Source organism: Diachasmimorpha longicaudata, chromosome 1 (genome assembly GCF_034640455.1).
Source record: "Diachasmimorpha longicaudata isolate KC_UGA_2023 chromosome 1, iyDiaLong2, whole genome shotgun sequence".
NCBI lineage: Eukaryota > Metazoa > Arthropoda > Insecta > Hymenoptera > Braconidae > Diachasmimorpha > Diachasmimorpha longicaudata.
Genome location: NC_087225.1, coordinates 5,326,778 through 5,348,985, shown reverse-complemented (window position 1 = coordinate 5,348,985; position 22,208 = coordinate 5,326,778). Strand labels below are relative to the sequence as shown.

The following is a 22,208-nucleotide window of genomic DNA, read 5'->3' as shown; positions in this document are numbered from 1 at the left end:
TTTTTTCATTTTAATATGTCAGAGTTAATTACGTAGAATTTTTAACAAGTGATAATTGAAAGAAAACTTTGAAATTTAACATTCAACATTTTCATCATATTTTAAATTTATGGAAATCAGAGAATTCTTCTCTTCATGTCACGGAAAATTCTGTACTTCTGCGGATGTCTGACTGAAATCTGAAATTTCATGATTTTTCAACCCCTAAATCCGTAGCCAACTGTACATGATATATCCTGTTCTTACTAATAGTACATGTCAGTGAGTCAGCCAAAAATGAAGTTGTAAATTATATTCATAATTTCATGTTTATTCTGTTCGCAATGGCCATTGCCCTCGACGCAGTATTTTCATTTTTCGTAAACCCACTCATGCATGCGAATTCCATTTCGATGAAATATTTTTATATTCAGAGACGAATTGGAAAATCAACTGTTTGGATGGTTTATTCATTCCCGCGATTTATTCGGTTCATGATTCACCGGTTTATTTATTTATCACCATTCAAAATACCATTCTGCATATTACCCGTTGATTAATCAGCGCTCAACAGTGAAATAACTCATATTATGAATACTTAATAATGAACAATGGTATTAACGCATTTCTTCCTGCAATTTCAATTTACGCTGGTTGCTGTTATTGATAAACATCAATAATATCTCCCATTTCTCATTGTCGTTCAGTGTTTACGTGGGATTGAATAAACATCCTCGAGAGGAGAGGCCCCGTCAATTTCGCATATAATAGGGGAAATTAATGTTTCACGTGATGTATTAAAAGGCCATTGATAATATAGTGGCCCCGCATTAGTGTTTATGAAGGATGATATGCGGAGATGCGAGAATACTGACAACGTTCAACCCTCCATTAAATATTCACATCAAATCAAGTTTTTTTCATCAAAGGCTGGAAACAATTCAAGTAAATTACAAATTTTTTCACCAGTCGTTGTGTCAAAATATTTGTAATGCCATTAGAGATTAATTTGTATACATTGACTCCCTCAGAAATTCTCTTTCCCATGATAGATATAATTTCCGAGTAGAAGTATTTCTCCCTCTCTGTGAAATTGCTATTCAAATAGAACAGATAAATATGCTTTTATATCTTATCGCTGGGATAGAGAGAGGAAGTTACCGGAGTAAGTCAGCAAATAAACTTAAAATAATTAGATTGACGATTCACCTCAACCAAATGAAGGAATATTACAATTTTCCGAGGAAGGTATTCGCGTAGAAATATTTATATCTGTCAAAGATCTTTCAGAAATCTGTAGGTTCCCTTTGGTGACCCGAAAGGATTCTTTGTTCGGAAAGGAATTTTTATTTGGAAATATATTCGGAATCGAAGTTTTTACGAATATTTTCCGAAGTCACATTCAGATCATCTTCAGAGAAAAAAATCGTCTTCCAAAAATTTTGTAAAGAATCTGCTTTTATCATGAAGGAAATCTTTTGAAAATCTTTGAATGATTTTTCTGAAAAATTCGAGAAGATCTTTAGCAGACAATAATTTTTCTCCGCGAATATCTCCCCAAAATGATTTGATTTGCATAAAAATGTGAATGAAAATCGAGTTAAAGTTTGACAGAATCTTTAATGGAGACCAACTGAAGATGATCGATGCATTTAGAGCACATTGCAAGTTTCTGTAAATTTATGTCATTAATAAATAAACAGAGATGTAGTATAAATACCACAGTTTTATGCAAAATTACGATGCAGCAAATAAATACCTTGAACTTATTACTATTTTCCCTAGAATTTTGTTAAAAGTTTCAACAATATTGGTACAAATTAATCTCTACGCACGCATAAATCTGCCTCCCTCAAAACTCTTTTCCCCACGAGATCTATAATTTCCGCAAAAGTATTTTTCTCTCACAGCAAAACTTCTTACATTCTCATTCAAATATAAAAGGTAAATATGTTATATCGTATCGTTGGGCGAGAGGGAGGAAGTAACCGGAGTGTGTTATCACCGACTGTGTTGTGAGAAGTAGTGAGCCAACATTCACATTACGAATCTGTGAGTGTGTTACTCGTGGTGTTGTCGTTGACAATAGGCAGTGGGTGGAGGGAGTGAGGACTATGGACACGATGGGACGCGCGACAGGAAGGCAGCCGTATCAAATGCTTACCGGTCAACAACAATGCACGGCTGTTGCACGCAGTATATCGCCGGCTGTCTACTTATATATCGTCACTGAGATTCCGGATGTTCACAACTTTTTCACAAACTCCATTCCCATTTATTTAACTTGAAAACATGACGAGATTAATTCACTCGCTGTACAAACGAGCTCAGCTATTGTCGTTGAAACAAATTAATGTAATCAGTCTGGTGATTGGAACTAAATGTTTATGACTCGGTGTATTGATGATGTCTAATGAAGAACATGATACCTATGTTTAATAAATTCAACATATCGATTTTAATTAATTTTTAAGAGTCAGGTCTTGACTTGATTTTTTTTGTAGAAATTTATTGTGAATTATTGTGAATGATTTGACTTAAGAATTGGAAATGTCGGTGTATTAACGACGATGATGATATCAGAGTGAATATAGTTATAGCTTCAGGTGCAGAAAAATTCAATCTGAAGTGTCATTAAAATTGTTTAATTGCCTGGAATATTTGTAGTTAATGCAATCGCATCTATAGTGATGGGGGTTGGGCGAAATTATTTTAATCATTCTGATATGTCGAATTGAATACCACTGGTTTACTACGCTAATGACCACTAATCAGCGATATGATATAATAAACTCTAAATATAAACTTTAATTCAAGGCTCCACTGAGATCGAGAATATGGTCATATGGAATTCTATGCAATTTTCATTTTCGACTCCTGTTTATAAATAATTTGTTATGGACCGGAAATATATCTAATCGTTTTGAATACATATCCACCAACGTAAAGACTTTGTCGTGAAGGTAGACATCATTTGCGATTCAAATCCCCGCCCAAAATAGCGCTGAAATTCCGCCAATTGTGTCAACCAACTGAAATCACTTTTTTTTTACTTAAAAATGGAAGGAGCTATTTTAATTGAATCGAACAAATCCAATAACTCTGGATTACGAATAACTACTGACGATTTCCTCCACTAACGCTTCATAACCATTGCTATAAAAAATTCACAGGTCCCAAAATATCAATCTATCCGTGGGTGTATCGCATGTATTTATAACTCGTCTACCTACAGCAACTCAACAGGTTACTCGAGTTCTGCAGAGTGCACCAGGCGAGGAGCAAGTGAGAAAGACCGAGATATCCAGTTGAAGGTGGTAGCTTGCTTCCCTTCTGATGTTACCATTTCGTGTCTAAATAGAGGCTTCGAATATCAGTTTTAAAGTACGTTTGAATATCTGTCTGGCTATTCAAACGGCACTCGTCCGTCTCTTGGAAAAAAAAATTTCACTGCCAGTGAGGGATCGGAGGGCAAAAGGGCGGACCAAGCCGATAGCGTGAATGAAGAGTGCGCATTTAGATCGAATTCTGGAGGGGTTGAACGGAACTGCAAATCGGAGGAGTGGGTGAAACGGCCCGGGTAGGTTTCTCCATGGGAAATAATAATAATAAAAAAAAAGCTCCAGTTACAAATCGCAGTTGGGCTTCTCACTGCGCTAACTCGTTGGATGGTAACTTCACTGATGAGTGTGTGAAGTTACTGGCGAATGGGTTATGGGTATTTGTGTTAGTGACTTGTGGGGAGAGGTAGGGAGGGTGTACGAATGAGTGAGATGAGACGATTGGGGGGAGGGGGTAAATTTGTTGGATTTCGAGGGTGGGAAAGCGTGTGCAGGAGGGCGGAAGTTGAGTTGCACACACATACCTATAGAAGGGAAAGAGTTGGTATTAGGGGTAATGGGCATTATCTTCATCGATCCTCCTGGCTTACCGTCCTCCCAATTCCCACCCCCCGTCTCAAACCATTGAGCGTCGCTTTTGCCTTTCTTCCTCTCTCCTCTCCTTCGTTACTTTTTTTTTTTTTCTCCTCTCCCTCTTGGTCCTCTTCTTTTTCTCCCTCTCTCGTTGCTGATCGCTCCAGTGAGTCGTGGCAAAAACGCATGGGAATTGGTGCGATTTAGAATAGCGCGAGAAAGTAGAGCCTGGGCATCGTGCCCGTTACTCTACCGTATATATATCCCCAGAAGACGAAACCGTGTGGGCTTCGATTAATGCTCTAGGAGTTTTCTTTTCTCTCCCGGTGTTTTCGTGATGTTTTATTTTACTGCTGATTTTTTTTTACGGTATTTGGGGGTTGAGGACAATGGGAGGGGACGTAAAAAATGATTTATTTGAATCGAAGACAGAGTTTTTTCAGTGAATGAGTGAAAAAGTTTACTGGGGGGCTTTTTATAGATTTAATAGATTTTTGTGGGAACTATATGGATTGTTTAGTTATTCATTTCCATTATTGAACATTATATGAACAAATATCGAGGTATTGTAGAGGTATCTGGATCTGGGAAAATAAATGTAGAGAAATAAATTTGAATAAATACACCTGTCTGTCGAGCACCTGTGCATCTATAACTCAGATATCAAATTGAAAACCAGATATTTTACCACTAACAGGAAATGCTATAATTTGATTAATGTTTACTTGTCGTAGATCAATATAGTGTCATTATTACTGTCAAATAGACTTTTTCATGGAAGTTGAATGAATGTTTATTTTATGGGTATAATAATTCATCAGGGACAATATCATCCAGAACATTTGGGAAAAGGGAAGGAAACAAAATTTGTATATTTTGGGTTGATTCTGAAAAAACCGGTGGTGAGGAAAGATTGCATAGACCCCAGTGAAAAGTGAATTAAAAAAGCAATATAATAAACATGCTTGGGATTTTTTTATAAAGAAAAAAACTTCTTAGAAAAATCCCTGAGTTTGAAATATTCTCCAGAGACCTCTGAATGACTCTTCAAAATATTATTCCGAAGAGCTTTTTGGTGACTCGAAAAGAGCTTCAGAGGATAACTGAAACCAGGGACAGTCTCTTCTTCATAAAATTTTTGGACGAGATTTTTTATTCGAGGATTCTTGACACACCATTTTTTCTTTGAAGATCTTAAAAAATATCATTTATTGAAAATAATTAAAAAATAAATTGTGTCTGGAACAATTCGTCTTTTAAAGATCACCAAAGCTCTTCGGAATAATCTTTCTAATACAGTTCCAAACATGTTTTGAAACTTTTTCTGGGATTTTTTTCGCTTTACTTCCACGTCTCTTAAAAGACATTCCCAAAACATATTTTTTTCTCCACGAGACGATTATTGAAAAAAAACTAGTATTTATTAAAATTCTATGCCTTTATCTCCGTGAAGGTAAAAAGTTTATTCATTAGTCCCAGACAGATTCTTGAAATAAGTAAAAAAATCAAATAGACACTTTCATTTGATTCAGAGATGAGTTTTTTCTGGATGTGAGAGGACTTTGGAGCTCTCGAGACACTCTTTGGTTGTATTAGAATAATGTACGCTGGGAACGGGGACAGAGTGCTGCAGATCTGTGTGTGCATGAGAAAATGAAAGGTGGGGGGATTGAATATTAAAGATGGGGGTGGATATGCCTCATGGGCCGCCGAGGCGACGCGGGAGGGGGACATGACATTTGGGGACGGCAGGGTAACATCTTCAAGTGAGAACACCTACAAAACGAGGGTGGTGGTGGGAGTCGTGGGGCGATATGGGGTGAGAGGGGAGATAAGTGAGTGAGTAGTGACTGAGTGCATTTCGCAGTGGGAGCCATCTTTTACGTGGCAAGTTGCATCCCCGCTGTTCTATCCCGGAAGCCAGAAGATAGCCGGATAGGTAATGCGATGCGCCAGCGGCATCCCTTATCCAAGCCACACCACCTACCGCGTGCCACCATTACCCCGATAAGTGGATCTCAATCGAGATTATCTGGAGCACACCGAGTTACATTAATATACCGTGCATTTGCGGATGTGCCTGACCAATTTAATAGTCTCGATTCAACTTCCGCAGTTTGATCTTGAATCGGGTTTGTCGAGTTTTATGAATCACTGGTTATTTCTTCCTGTCTGCGAACGGTTTTTCTTCGGGATTGGGGATATTAGTTTCTCTTTGGATATGTCTGGTGAGTGGAGGGAGACATTGAGCTCTATGAGAATTGGATCGAGAATGTCATTGATGGTGTGCCAATTGCTTGAAATATTTCGATTTTTTTTTTTGTCTTTTGAATTTTTATTTCAGTCGACAGGGAGAAATTTGCAGAAATTTTATTTATGATTATTCTGTAATTTTATTCCTCTCATTTGCATTTGGAATGAAGTTGGGGCAAATTGGAGTGAGTACATTTCGGTATATGCAGCTGATGTGGAAGGTTCAATTTTAATTTGGATGGTGAAACTCATTGAGTATATTAAATTTTTGGAATAATTATATTTTTCAACCTTTCCATCATTAAATGTAATTTTAAATTGCTGTATCTCCCCAATTTATTTGCCATTGTATATTAGTTGGTGGTTATGTACTTTTCATATAAATTATTTTAATCAAAAAATATTTCTCTCAATTGTTTTAATAAATATTGAAGGTCTTTTCTTCCAAAAGTATATTGGGAAAAATTGGCATTAAATTTTGTGGCAATATTAGACTTTGAAGCGTGACAGTCGTGACTTGAATTTGAAGAAACCGATATAGAAATACTGCTGAGATAATTATTAACATTTCTGCGATTTATTTTATATTTATGTATCGAGAATTTTCTGTCGTTATAGAATATGAAATTCTAACAGGAAATGTTTCAACTGAGTATTGAAAGGATTTTTTTCATTCACGAATCCTCACATAATAGATTAAGATCAGAACCACGTATTTTCCCTCTGTATTTCTTTCTTCATTCGGGATAATACATTTTCACTTATCGTGAACTCACAGGATCATTTTTTCCATCTCCCCAATGATAGCAAAAAATCGTTCGAGTTCCCTGAAAAAAAATCGTGCAGCTATTTTCCCCGGGAGGCATTCAGAAGAATGATGATTCGATATCCACCGAGGAGACCTAATAAATACGCCAATAAAGTTTCATCTTTGAATTATCATTGCAGTTCGTGAGGATATTAAATATCGAATAACGATAAAGACTTGAATGTTCATAAAATTAAATAGAAATTTGATTAGTCCTTAAATTTTTATCTACCTCTCTATTAATTTGTTTTTGTTAACTCTATTAACTATTTCTATTCTAAGTCGGGTATGAACTTTTTACGAGAATTTTTTCAATTAAGAAAAAATTTCACGTTTGCAAACCTCTGCCACAGAATTTTTATCTCCACTCGAGGTAAACCATTTACCCTTATCTACAGCTAACAAGATCAATTTTTCTCCGCCTTCCTGACGCTAGTAAAAAAAACTGAAATCCCTCAAAAATCCTGAATCCATTATCCTCGGAATATATTTCAAAGAATGGCGATTGGATTCTTGATTTTCGGAACAGTTTGCAGAGAACATCGGACGGATGAAACCCATTGGAATACGAAGATTTCACCCAGAAGACGTAATAAATACGCCAATAAAATTCCATCGTTAACTTATCAGTAAAGCTCGTTCTCTCTAACGACAATGAGACACGTATAATTGATCCGTTCAGGATCTCAAGTGTGACCCAGTAATTTTATGCACCTCATCGCTTTAATTCCCCCCTCTCCGTCTCGAGTAACCCCCGATGCACTCTCTCATCTCGTCTTAAAGTGTAAAAACGTGCAACTCGATTTTCCTCAATGGCATGAAAATATTAGCATATTGATCCCCCGGGAGGAGAGATGATCCACCAGCTCTTTCAAATTTACGAACGTGAAATCTACTTAGTGTAGGCAGCCACTTTGTTGTTTTCAGTAAACACGATATTCACAGAGTGGAGGGAGGACCCTCTCGCGTTCCTCCATCAAGCGATGCCCTCCCCATCCCCCAAAGCTTGTCCTACCTTTACCCCAGTCACACAGTATTCATCCAACGTTATCCATCCACCCCCGTCTTTCCCACCTCATCCCCCTGACTCCACTCTGTCTCTCTCACTCTCTCCTACTCCACACGCTTTACCTCCGAGAATTTCTGTCCCGTGTTGCCGTCGCCGTTTCGCCACGTCTCTACTCCCATCGTATCCGCTCGTATCAATTTGACATACAAGTCAGTGGCAGGATAGCGCTTCGTTTCCTATCACCGAAATAGAACGAACATGTCGGGCGTAACTTTGTCGACATGAGCGGCTCTGCCATCGAATGGCATTTCGATTAAATTTTTCACTCGTTGCAATCGTTAAAATTTTTATTTTATTTCATGTTGTTTTTTTTTACGCCACTCGGCTCTTTTTTTTTTTTTTTTCATCGATTTCTTTTTGAATGGATTCAATGACAACGCCGGGTGGAGGTAACAACACCGTAAAATTATTAAATTGATCGAGTCCTCAAAAAACGGACAAAGGGGGGAAGGCTCCGTTATTCTGTGGAAATTTTTCGGAACAACATTCAACTCAACTTTTCATTGAATAGTTTTTTTAGTGACTGTAGAGCGTTCGTAAAACTTTCATATTTTTTGAAGTTTTAATTTTCCAATGTCAGATAATTTTTATTATAATTCTGAGAAAGGAATGGAATAAGTCTGATGATGGTTTCGGTTGTAGGTCAAGTTAAAATTAAAAAATGTGATAAATTACAACTACAGCGCAATATTTGTTTCAACTATTTTGATATCTAAGAATTTGCAATTATCGGTCAGTTACAACCGCTAACTCGGGATTTTCGTGAGTGCCCTTACGACATTTCTGTACAAAATTATTTCCCTCACGGACAAGCAACTAATTTCCTGCACCAAAGAAAACGTCTTCGTAAAAAATGATGGTTCCCGTCAGTCTATGAAAAATTCACCGCAAAATGTTAAACTCCCCCAGCTGAAAGTGACGGTATATTAAGAGGGTCGCGTGCCCGTAGCAAACTAATGACTCAAGCACATCCTGATTGAATTCACCGAAATTGAGATTGAACAAAAGCCCCCAACACCAGTGGGGCTAACGCCTTGGGATTGCTCATTCACGCAGTGCCTTTCCTACCCATCCGCAAATTAACGCGTGTGCCCATTATCGAGGCCTATGCGTTACGCTGTAATGAATGAAGTGACGGGTGTGAAACGCATGCGCGAGTGAGCCAGTGGTTGGAGTACGACCATGAACGAAACGAGCCTGTTCATGAAGGGATGGCAAAAGCACCGTAGGAGTCTATACATAAGAAGAAGAAGGAGGAGAGTTAGGAGAAAGAGGGTGAGCTGCAGGGAAGCGGGCCATGATTGTGAACGGAGCACCGGCCATTAACCAAGAGGAACATAAGAAGGAACTTACTAGTCATAGCTTCCGTATAACATTGCTGAGCTTCTACCCCCTTCCTTACCCTCCCACCCAGTCTCATAACACGAACTATACCCAGCCAGGGGCAACATGTTTCTTGTCGGTGGATGCCAGAGTAAAATCCCTCTCTCCGTTCAATGTTATATGTGCATTAGGGGAGGGTATGCCAGTACAGCTCGAGTAAGGGAAAATGTCGATTTTACGGCTTAAAGTTTTACTCAAACAAAAATTATTTCAGACACCCTGTATCTGAAAAATAATACCCTTTGCTTCGAGATTTCAAACGTATTGGGAGAGGAGTTGAAAGCGGATTGACTTGAGGCTTGAAATGGCCGAATTCTCGCGGATCTTTTTTTTCTGCTGAATATCTGCCAGACACCTTCAGAAGGGTCATCAGAAGACCCTCGAAGAATCTCGCTGGTGACAGATCTTCGAAAAGATTGAAACATTTTCGGGAAAATATTTTTTTGAGAATAATTTTCGGAAGATCTTCGGCGGAACTATTGTCTGCAGATAATTTTGTGAAGAATCTTCTGAAGATTTCTGGACGATCTTCATTGGTAGAGGAATATTTATTTCAGAACAGAAATATAACAGTGACGGCAGGATTATTTATAAACTCGGATTGGATGATAAAATGTTCGGAAATAGTGCATTAATCGAACAGGGATTCTCGCAAAAGGTGAAACAGCTCAGGCGCCAGTGAAAAAGGGCGTAAGATACAGCAAGGGATGACAGTCGTAGAACCGTGAACATAAGAATCCTCACAGGGTATGCAGAACGGCAATATGTATACGAGTAAGAAGGCCGAGTGATAAAGGGTATAGCTTGCACAAAGGGTAGTGCAAAGAGGGTAAAAAGGGGGTTAGCAGGATTTGGCTTTGGTCTACTCGGAAAAGTACATTCTCAACACTGCGACTCGGGAACCACAGGGACACCCGTGGAGTCTCAGCTACGAGTATTCTCTCTACCGCCCTTTCCTGTCTCGCCGCGCCAAACTTCAGATTTATCCCTCTGGGAGAGGCAAAGGGGGTGGAGGCGACTGAGAGGAAGGGGACAGAGATTTTGCTCTTCCTCGAGGGCATTTCGCCAAATCGCCGAGGCTGCGTCTTCACTCGGGCAGCCTTCAAAGTGACTCACTCCATCTTTTTTCATCCTTCTTCTTGCCTCAGCTTACGGAAAATTTTCACGGACACCGGGGCAAAAGAATGGTGTGGAGTGAGAGGGGGAATGGAATGGGTGGATGGATGGGGTAGGGTGGAATAAGGAAGGAAGTCGTTCGCGTCGACTGGCCCAAGGAGGTACACAGGGAGGAATGGGGAATACCAAGAACCAATCTCACGTTCTGCTTTCTTCCCTTTGGCTGCCCTTCTCACATATCCTTTTGGACTTGTGTACTCAGTTTATTGGTACATGGCCCTTCACTGGCATCGTAAGGATCTGCGGAATTGTTTTACCACGAAGTGCCATTTTCTGGGGGAATTATTCCCATAAATATTGCATTAAACCACTATTTCGGATACAATTGCAATTTTTTTTACACATATAATGAGGTTGAATAAAATGAAACTTCTTGTTTGCAAGTTTTTTCTCACTCAAACAGTATTCTGGTCGAAAGCCATTATGGATGGGGACTATTAAATGTTAATGAAGTTATTCGAGACATATTTGTTGAACGTTTGATGTGCATAAAAATGAAAAATGTTCGGAGTGAATTTTTTTAGGAGGAAAATAGCCCCGCTAATACAGAAAAAAACAACACAAAATGAGAGCTGCGAGGACAGTGCAGTGCTGGTATTAAAAATTTTATTCGGAAAAACCAAATGATTCTTCTATATTTTTGGAAAATTTTTATAACATTTCCAGAATCTTTACTCAACATTTTATTCAAATTTTTCACAGTCGTCGGGTTATACTGATAACTACTGAATAAGAATTTAATTGAAAAAATCTTCCAAAAGTCACCAAAAGGTTTTTTGGTCTCGAAAAATTTCTTAAAAAAATATTTCGTAAAGAGATATTTTTCCACTCTATGTCTCCGACCAAATTAATGTCTTATCAAGAGCTAATCATTCTGATCAGTGTATATACACCTCATAAATAAATGAACTGGGCTAGTGTATCCACCAATGAACCCCATTTCTAATTCTCCATTGGCAATTCGCCCCCAGTCAAAATGTTTTCATCTCCAACTTCCTTCATTTCCAATAGCATTTGACTCTCTGCATATGTATAAATGATCTGCCCTAGGTTAACCCCGCCATACACATACTCCGCCGAAAATCACACACATATTGAGCTGGAGTCCTAGCAGTTGTGCGCTAAGAGCATTTGAGTCTCGTTGAAAGGGCAGCATCTCGTCCAAGGGGGGTTGAGCAGGGAAAATGGGGTGGGTTTCTAGTGGGTGGTGGCACCGGGGAGTGAGGTTTATACCCCACCGCCGACGCTCCCAAAGTACGCTCTTCGTCCCGATCAAATTTAACTTGGCGCAGCGAATTTCCAAGTGCTGTTTTACGAGTTTTCGTTGCCACAGGGAATGGAAAGGATCAGCCGTGCTAGACCCCTTGGTGGAGGAACTTGGCCCGGGAAGTACTGTCGCGCCAACATCAATGCTACCAGAGCTTCTGTCCCACTTTACAACAGTAAAGAGACTAATCAATTTTTTAATGTCACTGGCCAGTATTTTCCCTTTTCCATTCCTCCCAATCAAAATTTTTTTCTTCTTCCTCGATTATACCCTTTTACCCTTCGTAAAACGATTGTTCCGCCGATACTGTGGAATGACTCTTTGACGTAGGTGAAGGAGCGGGTGAAGGAGGAAGTGTAGAAGCGTAATCGGAAACGGAAGTGTAGCTCAACGAGGTTCGGTCCAGGGATATAGCGGAAGTAAAACGGAAGAAAGAGAGAAGACGAAGCGTGAAGAGGAGTCTCGATGCTTGGAGCTTTTTTAATTAGCCCCGCGGCAAAATGAAGGACCATCACGCCCCTCCACCTCCCCACCCATACCCATACCCTCTACGCCGCTGGCTCTTCTCTTTCACTGTATCCTCTCCCCCGTCTCACCCCACGTCCCACGAGAGAAGAGTGCATACTGTGTAATTTAACGAACAGGATATTGTTACGCAGAAAAGGGTTACTTTTATCGAGTCTCCCATTACCTCACCCCCAGCCATCCCCATCCACTCGGCGAGGTTTAGCTGTACTGGGGACTATTTCGTGATATTTGAATATACCGTCTAGACAAGTAAGTACAGGTGTATAGGGGTTTTTCCCGGACGACTAGCTGCAATCACGGGGGCATTTTCTCCCTCTCGATGTGCCCTCGCTCATTGAATTCGAGTGGAAATGTCTTGAGTCTTCTCCCCAGATTTTCCCAGATTTTATGTACCAACTCGACGAAATGAGAACACATCAGAGAAGACGAGAGAGAGAGAGAGGTGAGGCTTGAGTATCTTTCCCTCAAGTTTGAGGATGTAACTTTTCGATTGGGTAAGACGATCGAGAGAAATCCCAATCAAACAGTGAGCCCCCCTCCTCCAACCCCCCACAGCCGGAAAACGCCAAAAGTTATACGCGCACTCTGCCCCTTTCAAACAAAGTGGTTGGGTTAGTTGTGGGTGGTGAGAAAGGAGAGAAAATCAAGTGAACTCATGGCACTGAGGTGAGACATAGAAAAGTGAGTGGTGAGAAAGCACAAATGCGGGGGAGGGGGTTATCCACTGGTTAGGACGGTTGGTCTAGATGCGGACGGCCAACCAGATTCGAATGGACGAGGATAAGGGGGGCAGAGGGGGAGGCAAAGGGGGTTTACGTCTGAGTAACCGGCTGCCGAGGGTTCCTGGTAACCACTCTCGTAAGGTATAGCGAAGGATACCGCACGGTGTTGAACGGCGCGGATGGTGTTGGCGCGGCCTGGTGCGCCAACTAAAATTGAATCTGCAGACGAAACTTTGGTAACCTCGTCAGGAAAGCAAAGCCGAAGCCAAAGCCATCCATCGCCCACCCGCTCAGTTGCTCATCCACTCGTCTCTTCCGTTCATTCTCATTTCTCCTTTCCCTTTTTTTCCCCTCACCACCTACTCCTGGACTCGGTCCTTCTTCATGGAGTCTTATTCATTTTTTTTATCTCCTCTCAGTTCTTTTATTCCAATTTTTCATGTATTTTTCATCCACTCTCTCCATCTCGCAGTCTCCCCATCCCATTTTCTGACTATTGAACATTGTCAGTGGTGCGAGATGAAGGTGAAGTGACTGTCGAAAATGTCGTGGATGAATTGAGGGTAGTGAGAGGAAGGGAATACTGTATAGTGTAGGAAAAATAGACCAAGATGATAACACAAATATACGGGCAAGAAGGGGAATGGTGGAGCGGACAAAGAGTCGAGTTGATGGCACCTTGGGTTGCTCTCCTGGGTTTATCTCGAAAAACCACGCTAGTCGTGTGGCATCTCTCCCTCTCTCTCTCTCTCTTTCTCACCCTTCGCTCTTCCCAATCGATACAACTCCCCCATGATCGTTCATTTTATGTAATTGTTGAACCCTCGGCTCTACCGTCGACATCCCACAATCCGTCTGTTTATCATTCCGAGTCTTATCAATTTAACCGCCCCCTTGGCGATGGTGAATTTAAAATTAATGGTATTGTTTGAATGACAGATGACAACACTCGGTCAAAAATAAAAAATAATAATGTATATGCACCTGGTTTATTGGCTGCTGCTGCATGGTTGATACTTGCCGCAGATGTGAGCTTAGTTTGTTCAATTTTCTGCGGTACACTGTGCGTTGTTATCGGTCCTGGATTTGTGATTGTTGTTATGGTTGTTGGCATCATTAGAGTTGACATGGTTAGCATCGTCGGGCGTTATAATCGCCACGGCGAGCGTACACCAGTATTTCTCCTCACAGTGATTTATCTTAAAATCCAAAATACACCTGACTATTCACCTTGTTCCAAGATATTATATCACGTTAACTCTGTTGACACCCCTAGACACATGCACAGTGTTGGCTGATTGTTGTAGTGCCTATGGTTCTTGTCATTTGTCAGCCAGATTGATCGTTAGATTAAACGAAAGGCCACCAAGTAAATCGGGATGAAAAATAAAAGGGAAAATAGCCGGGAAATGAGAGGTAAAAATGAGGGGGAAAAAATAACAACACTAACACGAGTATTTCACCGGTGTGAAATGGAGAGACCCTCGGCTGCCTGTCAAAATAAACAGATACCGTATCTACTGAAAAGATGTTTGCGTGTTTGGATTTTTCACTTGTCTCTCAACGAAAATCTAATTTCACAATTTTCTCGATGATGCACTATCCTTGCGTTACTCCGGCTAACTATCATGGGTGACAACAACCTATCGTGGAAGCTCTTGTCTTTTCACCACAGTTTCAATTTTTCCTCCCTTTGTTTTGTCAAATTTTAAAGTTTTTTAAAACGCAGATTGCAATATTTTCCGACTGTTTTTTCGCGGAAATTTAAATATTTTTCAATGGAAAATACTGAACAATTAGTCACGGGTTGACGGAAACGCGTCGCGTACGGATTACGTGTGCTTTTTACGCTACGCTACGTCGCGTTAACGTAACGTCCGGCCGAGCGTAGAGTCGGAACTCGTCTGGCGGGGTGAGCGCGAAAGGACGCCTTTGCTCAATGCCTACCCCGCTTATCGCGCCAGTCCCGTGCGCCAGCCCTGGACGGCTTCGCCGTCGCGACACCCCAGAGGCGCCGGCGTTGCCGAGTTTAAACGGAATTGCACGAGGTAAGACGCGACGGCAACAGTCGCTTCCAAACTTCCCATGGGCCTGTGCTGCAATAGCACTCCTCCACTTTGTCTGATGGTACATTGGTTCACTCTACTTTCGATCTCGTTTACTTTTTTTCATTTTCATTGTTCACGATTATATTTATTTTTAGTAGTTGAATTGACTTAAGTTTATTTCTCAGGTCTTTGGGATGGCGGCGAGCTCTGGTCACGTATTTATTGGTGGAAATTTGGAAAACAGCGAAGTTGCTGGGAAAGCTCTTTCGTACCGGGTGATATTGCGGGTCAATGTATGGAGACTCTCGCCAAAGCCGTTCATCCTCTGCCTTGTCGATTATCGAAAACAATATTTTGCCTTTCAGCTCGATTTCCCGGAGGGATCGCAGCCGGAGCCCCATCGGGCTATCCCCTGGAACAACTAACGGGGCAGTGGGTGGCTCGAGGAATTCATCGGTCGGGTTAACGGCTACGAGTTAACGAGAGAATTAATCCCTGTGGGTTACTCGGAGGTCGTTCAATTCCATCAATTTTTTTTTACCTCTTTCTCTCTCTCTGTAACCTCTTTCGAAAAATCCAGTGGCGCTGATGCATTTGGGGTGAAGCCGGAACAGCAAAAATCACTGACAGTTACGTCAATGAGAAAGCATTTAACCAGAGAGGTGTGACTTTTCATGAAATTGATTGGAATATGTTTTTATGAATGTTTCGGGGATTTATGTAGTATTATAATTAGTGGAGATTCGTGTATTCGTAATAAGTTAGTTCCCGGACTTCCTCTTTATTAGATTTTAATTGGAAGCCAGGTTAATGAAAAATAGACGTTTAAGTGAGAGCTATTTTATTTTACGATTGTGTTCACACTTCGAGAGCAGTCGTCGAACTGACAAACGATTTTGAAATCTCAAAAACCAAAGCATCAGCATCATGGTTTCTTTCTTTCGATAAAAAGAGATTGGTTTATATTATTTAATAAACATTCATTGGAGTTTTCGTCGTAAGACCACACAGACGGCCTCTCCAAGAAACAATGACCTCATAATATAAATATAAACTTATATAGGTCTGTAATACGATCATATTGTTTTTGTTATTTTCAATACTCTTGGCTAATAGATTATATTTACGAGGAAAAAGAATAAAAAATGTCTGAATCAGTTTTTACTTGGCAGAAGGATTTTTTTATTCTCTTGATAATCGTGTGAGCTCACGTGGATACAGGGACTTCCTATCGTTTAAAGAATTACTCAATTTGTAGTAAAAGTTGATTGAGTATTTAGAGCTTTAAAACATTGACATCTCGTTAAACTTTTTTCGAAAGTTGTTTGCAACATACACTACGCTATCTCCCAGATAATTTACAGAATATTTACAATATATCGGGCATATTTGATGATACCATACCAAGTATTCCATCATTAATTACCCTAAAAGCTCATCCCCTTAAACGCACTCCCATAACCGAATATTGCCAGTTCTACCAATGTCACTGAAAACAGTTCCTACGTATAAATGTTCTCCTCCACTATTGATGCCGAAAGCTCCGAAAGGGCTAAATAATCGAGAAGTCATTCAAAAATCAACAGCTTTACATCAACACGGTCAACAAGCCACTGAGCATGCATCGACATATATTGTGACATGAAATTATCTACGTGGCCGGATAAGCCATGATTAATAGTGCAAAATTCCTCTATCCGTAATATCGATAATATGTCAAGCCAACGACAGGCGCCGTTCAATGATGATGCATAGTTTAAATTTACTCATTGAAGCGCCTTATCGTTATCAATTCCGGGAAAATCACAATTGCCTTCTCCCCCAACCCCTCTCCGCCTCCACCCTCCGGCCTACATCCCCCGTACCCCCTCCGCCCCCGCCCCCACAACGCAAAACAAAATTCCTAATTCCCTTCCATCCGTTTCATTCCATTTGGTGGCGCCTCACACTGGCAGAGAATCGTACTAGAGTGATTGCAATGCTATATCCTCTCCCTTGCAATGCGGTTGAGCTACACCCCCGTAGTATGAACTCCTGTCAGCCACCCCAACGGTAACATTGACGCTCGTAAAAGAAGGAATTCATGAAAATTTTGAAATTGAATTTTTCTCCCCTCCCCCCTTCCGCAAATCTGATTATCAACACATCTCAAGTATTCACCATAAACATCCATCACCTCCCTAACAAAAAAAAAAAACAGAATGAAAAACCAGAGGTTAAAAGCATCATCGAGATAATAGTGTCTGTAGCCACGTGGGAAATTTCAAAAAGTGCACGAATGCACTAACATTTGGACGATTGCCTTCGATTGCACACATTGGTAATGTGGAAAGAGAAAAAAAAAGGCGCCCTATAACGCGGGTGGAAAACATATCGAGGCTTACTTACGTCAGGATGGTGATAGGAACCAAATACACGATACGGTTAGGTGAGTGCCCATACATTGGAATATATCCCCCTCCTCTCCTGCCCCTCCACCCGCCCACCCATCTTGAAACATCCTCAACGGCCCTCTTTCTTTCTGTCCCTCGCAATGACACTGGGGGTAATACTATTTCCAAGTAGCAGAGTTGGCTTTTTCCAAGTATACCCCGTTAGGATATCCCCCTTGCGAGGATAAATTTGTCGTCACTCTTTCCACTATTGCTTATATATTGCAAAAATACAGTGGAATATAGGCCAAACGATTCCCTCTGGACTTTGGCATAAGAGGTATTTGCTACTGTATATCTCACGGGAGTAATGGCCTATGTGCATTGGGCTACTGCCTAGGAGGTATGCCTTGAAGATGTTTCTCGTCAAATACCGAATTTAAAAGAATCCGATCTCTTCACCTGCCTCAGCGCTACATCCCGATCTCCAATTCCACTTGGTCTTAGTGGCTTAGACAGGGGGTCGGCGGAGAAGGGGGTAGGGTGGTGGAGGTGGGGGAGGGAAAGGGGGGGGGGTTGAGCTTTGGCTCGCGTTCAAACTCATAAATAATTCTGTTTGTGAGGCGGCTGACAGGAGACTGGGTGGCTAACGTTAGACGGAGGGAGAATCAACGCTTGGGTTTGAGGAAGACGAGAGCGAGAGAGATTGTAGGACAGGTTTCTATGAGCGAGAGAGGAAATACTCCGAGTAGATATGCCGGCAGTGTATGGCCACACAGAGAATCTCTGAAATATTCAAAACATATAGATGCACACAGACAAACTCTGTCTTTAGTACGTGGATAACAGAGATTAACTCGGAGTAGCTTCGAGCTTCATGTCTTCGTCTTGTTGAGAATTACATTCGCCTTTCTTTTCCAGCAGATCGAATGATTTTCTTGAATGTGAATTGAAGCACATAATTTGAAGTTTATTGTCATAGAGTATCGTAAACTGTGATGCACTCAGAGGGTATCGAAGGGCTTATGGTTGTTTATCCGCTTTAGGTAAATTCCTTTCATCTTTCGCTCAGGTTTACGTTTCGGTCATTAACATGGTCATAACGCGGGAGGGTTATACGTTCATTCAACACATGGTCTTGTCAGAGTAGAAAGTAGTTTCTAGGATGATATGACTTGTTAAAGTCCTGCTAACCAGGTAATACTGTTACATCCTGGGGAAAATGAACGTCTCCATTTCATACACCTTTGGCAGATATATTTTTAAAGCTGAATAATTCTTCACTGAAATGAAAATGTTTTCGAGGTTCGCTGAGACTGATCGTTGAACTGTTTAATTGATATTTTCAAATTGAGGCAAATTTTCATTTTATTGACAACGATTTTTATGTCTGCAAAGAGACCAGAACTTTTGATGAAATTGATTGATTTTTGCTATATTTTTTATGTCGAAATCTTTTACATAGGTCCAACACCATCTGTTAAATAAACATCCTGTTAGTTGTGACTTAGATCCGACATAAATATTAATTTCAAGTCGTTTAGACTCCCATACCTCCCTCGCCTACAGAAATATATTTCCTTTCATCTCATTTCTCATAGAATCATTCTTTCGAATTTGGATTGAAATCTAAAATTTGAAATTCATGACCAGGCAAAATCATGAACTTACTCGAATGTCGTCGAATAACTTATGGTTATCTGCCTCCTTTCGGTAAATCCGCTTCATTTGCCCTCCAAATCTCCCTTTTAGTCATTAACACGACGATAACGTGGGAGAGTTGCACTGCAATTCAACTCATTCCTTTCCAAGCTGAAAACATTTTCTCTCATGGTGAGTCCTGTTTATGAACTGTTACATGGTTCTGATGACATTGTTGTAGTATAGAATTATATACCATAACAATAATAATTTAATTGGTGTTTGTGACGCGGTGTTAATCTCCGCTGCATTTGTGTGACAGCACAGGATCCAATTCGATCACGTCTATTGTCATTGGCTGTCATTTATGGCGCGTAATTCAAAGCGAAGCTAACGACAAATTGTAGACATTCAGAGTTCGCCAGTGGTCGCTATTACCTAGTGTTCACGACAGGGAAATAGTCCATTTGAGCCCTAACAAAAAGTTTGGGTTTTTTGCAATAATCAATGTTCATTAGTTTTACACTGAGTTTCTCCTGTATTGATTTGACACAAATAACGAATCTGTCTAGAATTTAAACGATAGATATACATATAGATATGAACTCCCTGCTTAATAGGTAGATAACGAATATTAAGTTGAAGTAGTACAGGAATATATCGGTTTTTGTCACGTAACCCATCGAATGATTCTCCCGAATTTGGATTGGATTCTACAATTTGAAATTCATGACCACACCGAATCACAAACTCTATCGCATGCAAATGCTCTCGAATGACGGTTACTCGATTCCTTTCTGTAAACCCTATCGTCTTCCAATTCTCCCAGCACCTTCCTGTCTTCAACCTACCCGAGAATTACTTGTCAATTCAACACAGAAATACTTCTTACGATGATTCAACAACTAGTCAGGAAATTGTAACAAATTGGTCGAATTATTTAAATAGAATTCCGAGCCCTGATCCGGGAATCTGGGTCGTGTTGTTACATGATACTGATCAGATTGAAGAATGACATTGGAGACAATGTTCCTTCTAGAACATGTCATGTATTTTCCTTCCGAAAATATTCTGAAGAAAATTCTCTTCCGTAGCTGTTTGTCGACGAAACTTCTTCCGAAAGTTTTCCAAGAAATTCCTTTGGTCACCAGGAAGATCTTCTGAAAACATTTCGCTGGTTCTTCTGAAGACTGTCTGAAAGATATTTGCGAGACGATTTTTTATGCGGGTCATCCTTGTTTCCCTTTCAATTTCTGTATCTCTCGCACTCCGTGAAGTCACTCAATCTGTTACTGAGTAGGAACAGTTCGAAAAATAGTGACTTAATTTTTAAAACTTCAGAAGTAATTTTCGAACGGAATTCATCGCGGGATTGAATGTTCACCATTATTGTGTTTAGCTTCTTCTCTGTTGATTTGTAATGCAACGAGGCCAGCATTGTATGGCCACACAATAAATCTTTGTAATATTCAAAACACGAATGAACACAGGCAAACTCTCTCTTTAGTACGTGAATGATAGAGCTTAACTAGAAGTAGCTTAAAGTCATCTCGTTCCCTCTCGTAACGAAACACATCCGCTTCTCTTTCGTAGCCCAGTTAATGATTCTCTGAAATTTGAATTGAAGTCTACAATTTGAAATTCATGGCCACGTAGAATGATGAACACTATCGCGCTCGAATACTCTCGAATGACTCGCGGTTATTCGTCTCCATTCCGTAAACCCGCATCGTCTTCCACCCGGGACCAACCCCTTCTCCTTTTCCATCTTCAACGCGTCGACACCTATATTCGAGACAGCCTCGTAAACCCGTTTTCCTCCTTTACGACGTGAATCTCGCGCCTAGACGATCGAGCACAATCGACCATACGCTACACCGCACACATTCGTTTTCCGACCAAGATCCACCCCACCCTCTACCCCCAGCCGACAATGCACTATCCAAGATTTTGTGGCATGAATAGTCGAGTCACAGTCGTAATACTGTGTATTGAGTTTAAAATATTATGCAGCTAACGTCAAGTTGAGGACTGGCATAAAGCACAGGTTGATGGTGTATTTTTCTACGTAATGCCATCGTTATGACGCCAATTAAATCTTTATTCCGGATTTTTCAAACTGAAATTTCCTATTTCACTGTATTACTCCCTTAAATCTAGGGATTACTAGAATTCCCGTTCATTATTGTTGATTAATTTAACAAACGTTAGGGTTTTGCTCAGTATTGTTCAGCACTGATACCACGAATGAATTATCACAAACAAATGGATTTTGGTTACAGCTCAGGTCCATCACCTTCATTAGTGAATAATTCAGGAATGTATATGTGATGAGCGTTGTTGAAGTTACTAGTAGCCATTCATTAACAATTACCATTTTCAATTTCGTTTGGAAAAAATAAATCGTTCTATCGAATCGAATGAAGACAATGGTCCTCTTCATTCATCAATTAAAAGAGTGAGCTCATAGAGAACAAACTGAACGCTATGAAAAAGCTGATAGCTTATTTTTCTACATGATGCCAATTATAGGGACAGCCCATAATTTTTCCCGGCTGAAGTTTCCAGCTGGTGCTGCCAGGACAGACTACACAAGACATTACGATACAATCGCGATACTTTGGAGGGATTGTCTTGGTCTCTACAAAATATTATCTCGTGAAGTTTCTTACGACGTTCCTATCTGCAGCTAAAATTTTGCTACATCGTTTTCAGCCAATTTTTTCTTATTTCATACTTTATTTTTTGATACGGTAAATTGGCTTCTTTGGTTGGCGAATACACACGAGATGAATCACCAGCAGCCGGAAGGCACAACGTTGAACGCGTTGCAGAGGATGGGAGAGTGGCATAAGGGGGTAGAACTTTGTGTTGGGCGAATAGCGGGAAGGACGGAGGGATAAGCCTCCGGCTATCCTGCTCGACATTGCTATGTTGCTGTAATTGCAGCTAATTAAGAGGGTTCAACTTGCTCATCTCTCCACCAAGCACTTGCGGTATCGTGCGTCTTTACGGCTTTGCAGTTATATTGTTTCCCCTCATGAGGTA

At 40.5% G+C, this 22,208-nt stretch overlaps 1 protein-coding gene and 1 long non-coding RNA gene across 4 annotated transcripts in view; one reads left to right on the top strand and one right to left on the bottom strand.

The window, feature by feature from the left end:
* LOC135164544 (uncharacterized protein) overlaps positions 1-22,208 on the bottom strand; it is a 312,614-nt gene that overhangs the window by 98,826 nt on the left and 191,580 nt on the right. The window contains exon 1 of one of the 3 annotated variants that reach the window (XM_064125034.1): positions 14,084-15,047. The exons of the other annotated variants lie outside the window; for them this stretch is intronic. Within the exon in view, the coding sequence (XP_063981104.1) occupies positions 14,084-14,237 (154 nt within the window). The 5' untranslated portion in view covers positions 14,238-15,047. Of the gene's footprint in view, positions 1-14,083; positions 15,048-22,208 lie in introns of those variants that run through there. 3 annotated transcript variants of the gene reach the window in all.
* Positions 15,184-16,492, top strand: LOC135164579 (uncharacterized). Its single transcript, XR_010299330.1, has 3 exons — positions 15,184-15,226; positions 15,333-15,440; positions 15,513-16,492. It is a non-coding gene; the product is annotated as an uncharacterized LOC135164579 (long non-coding RNA).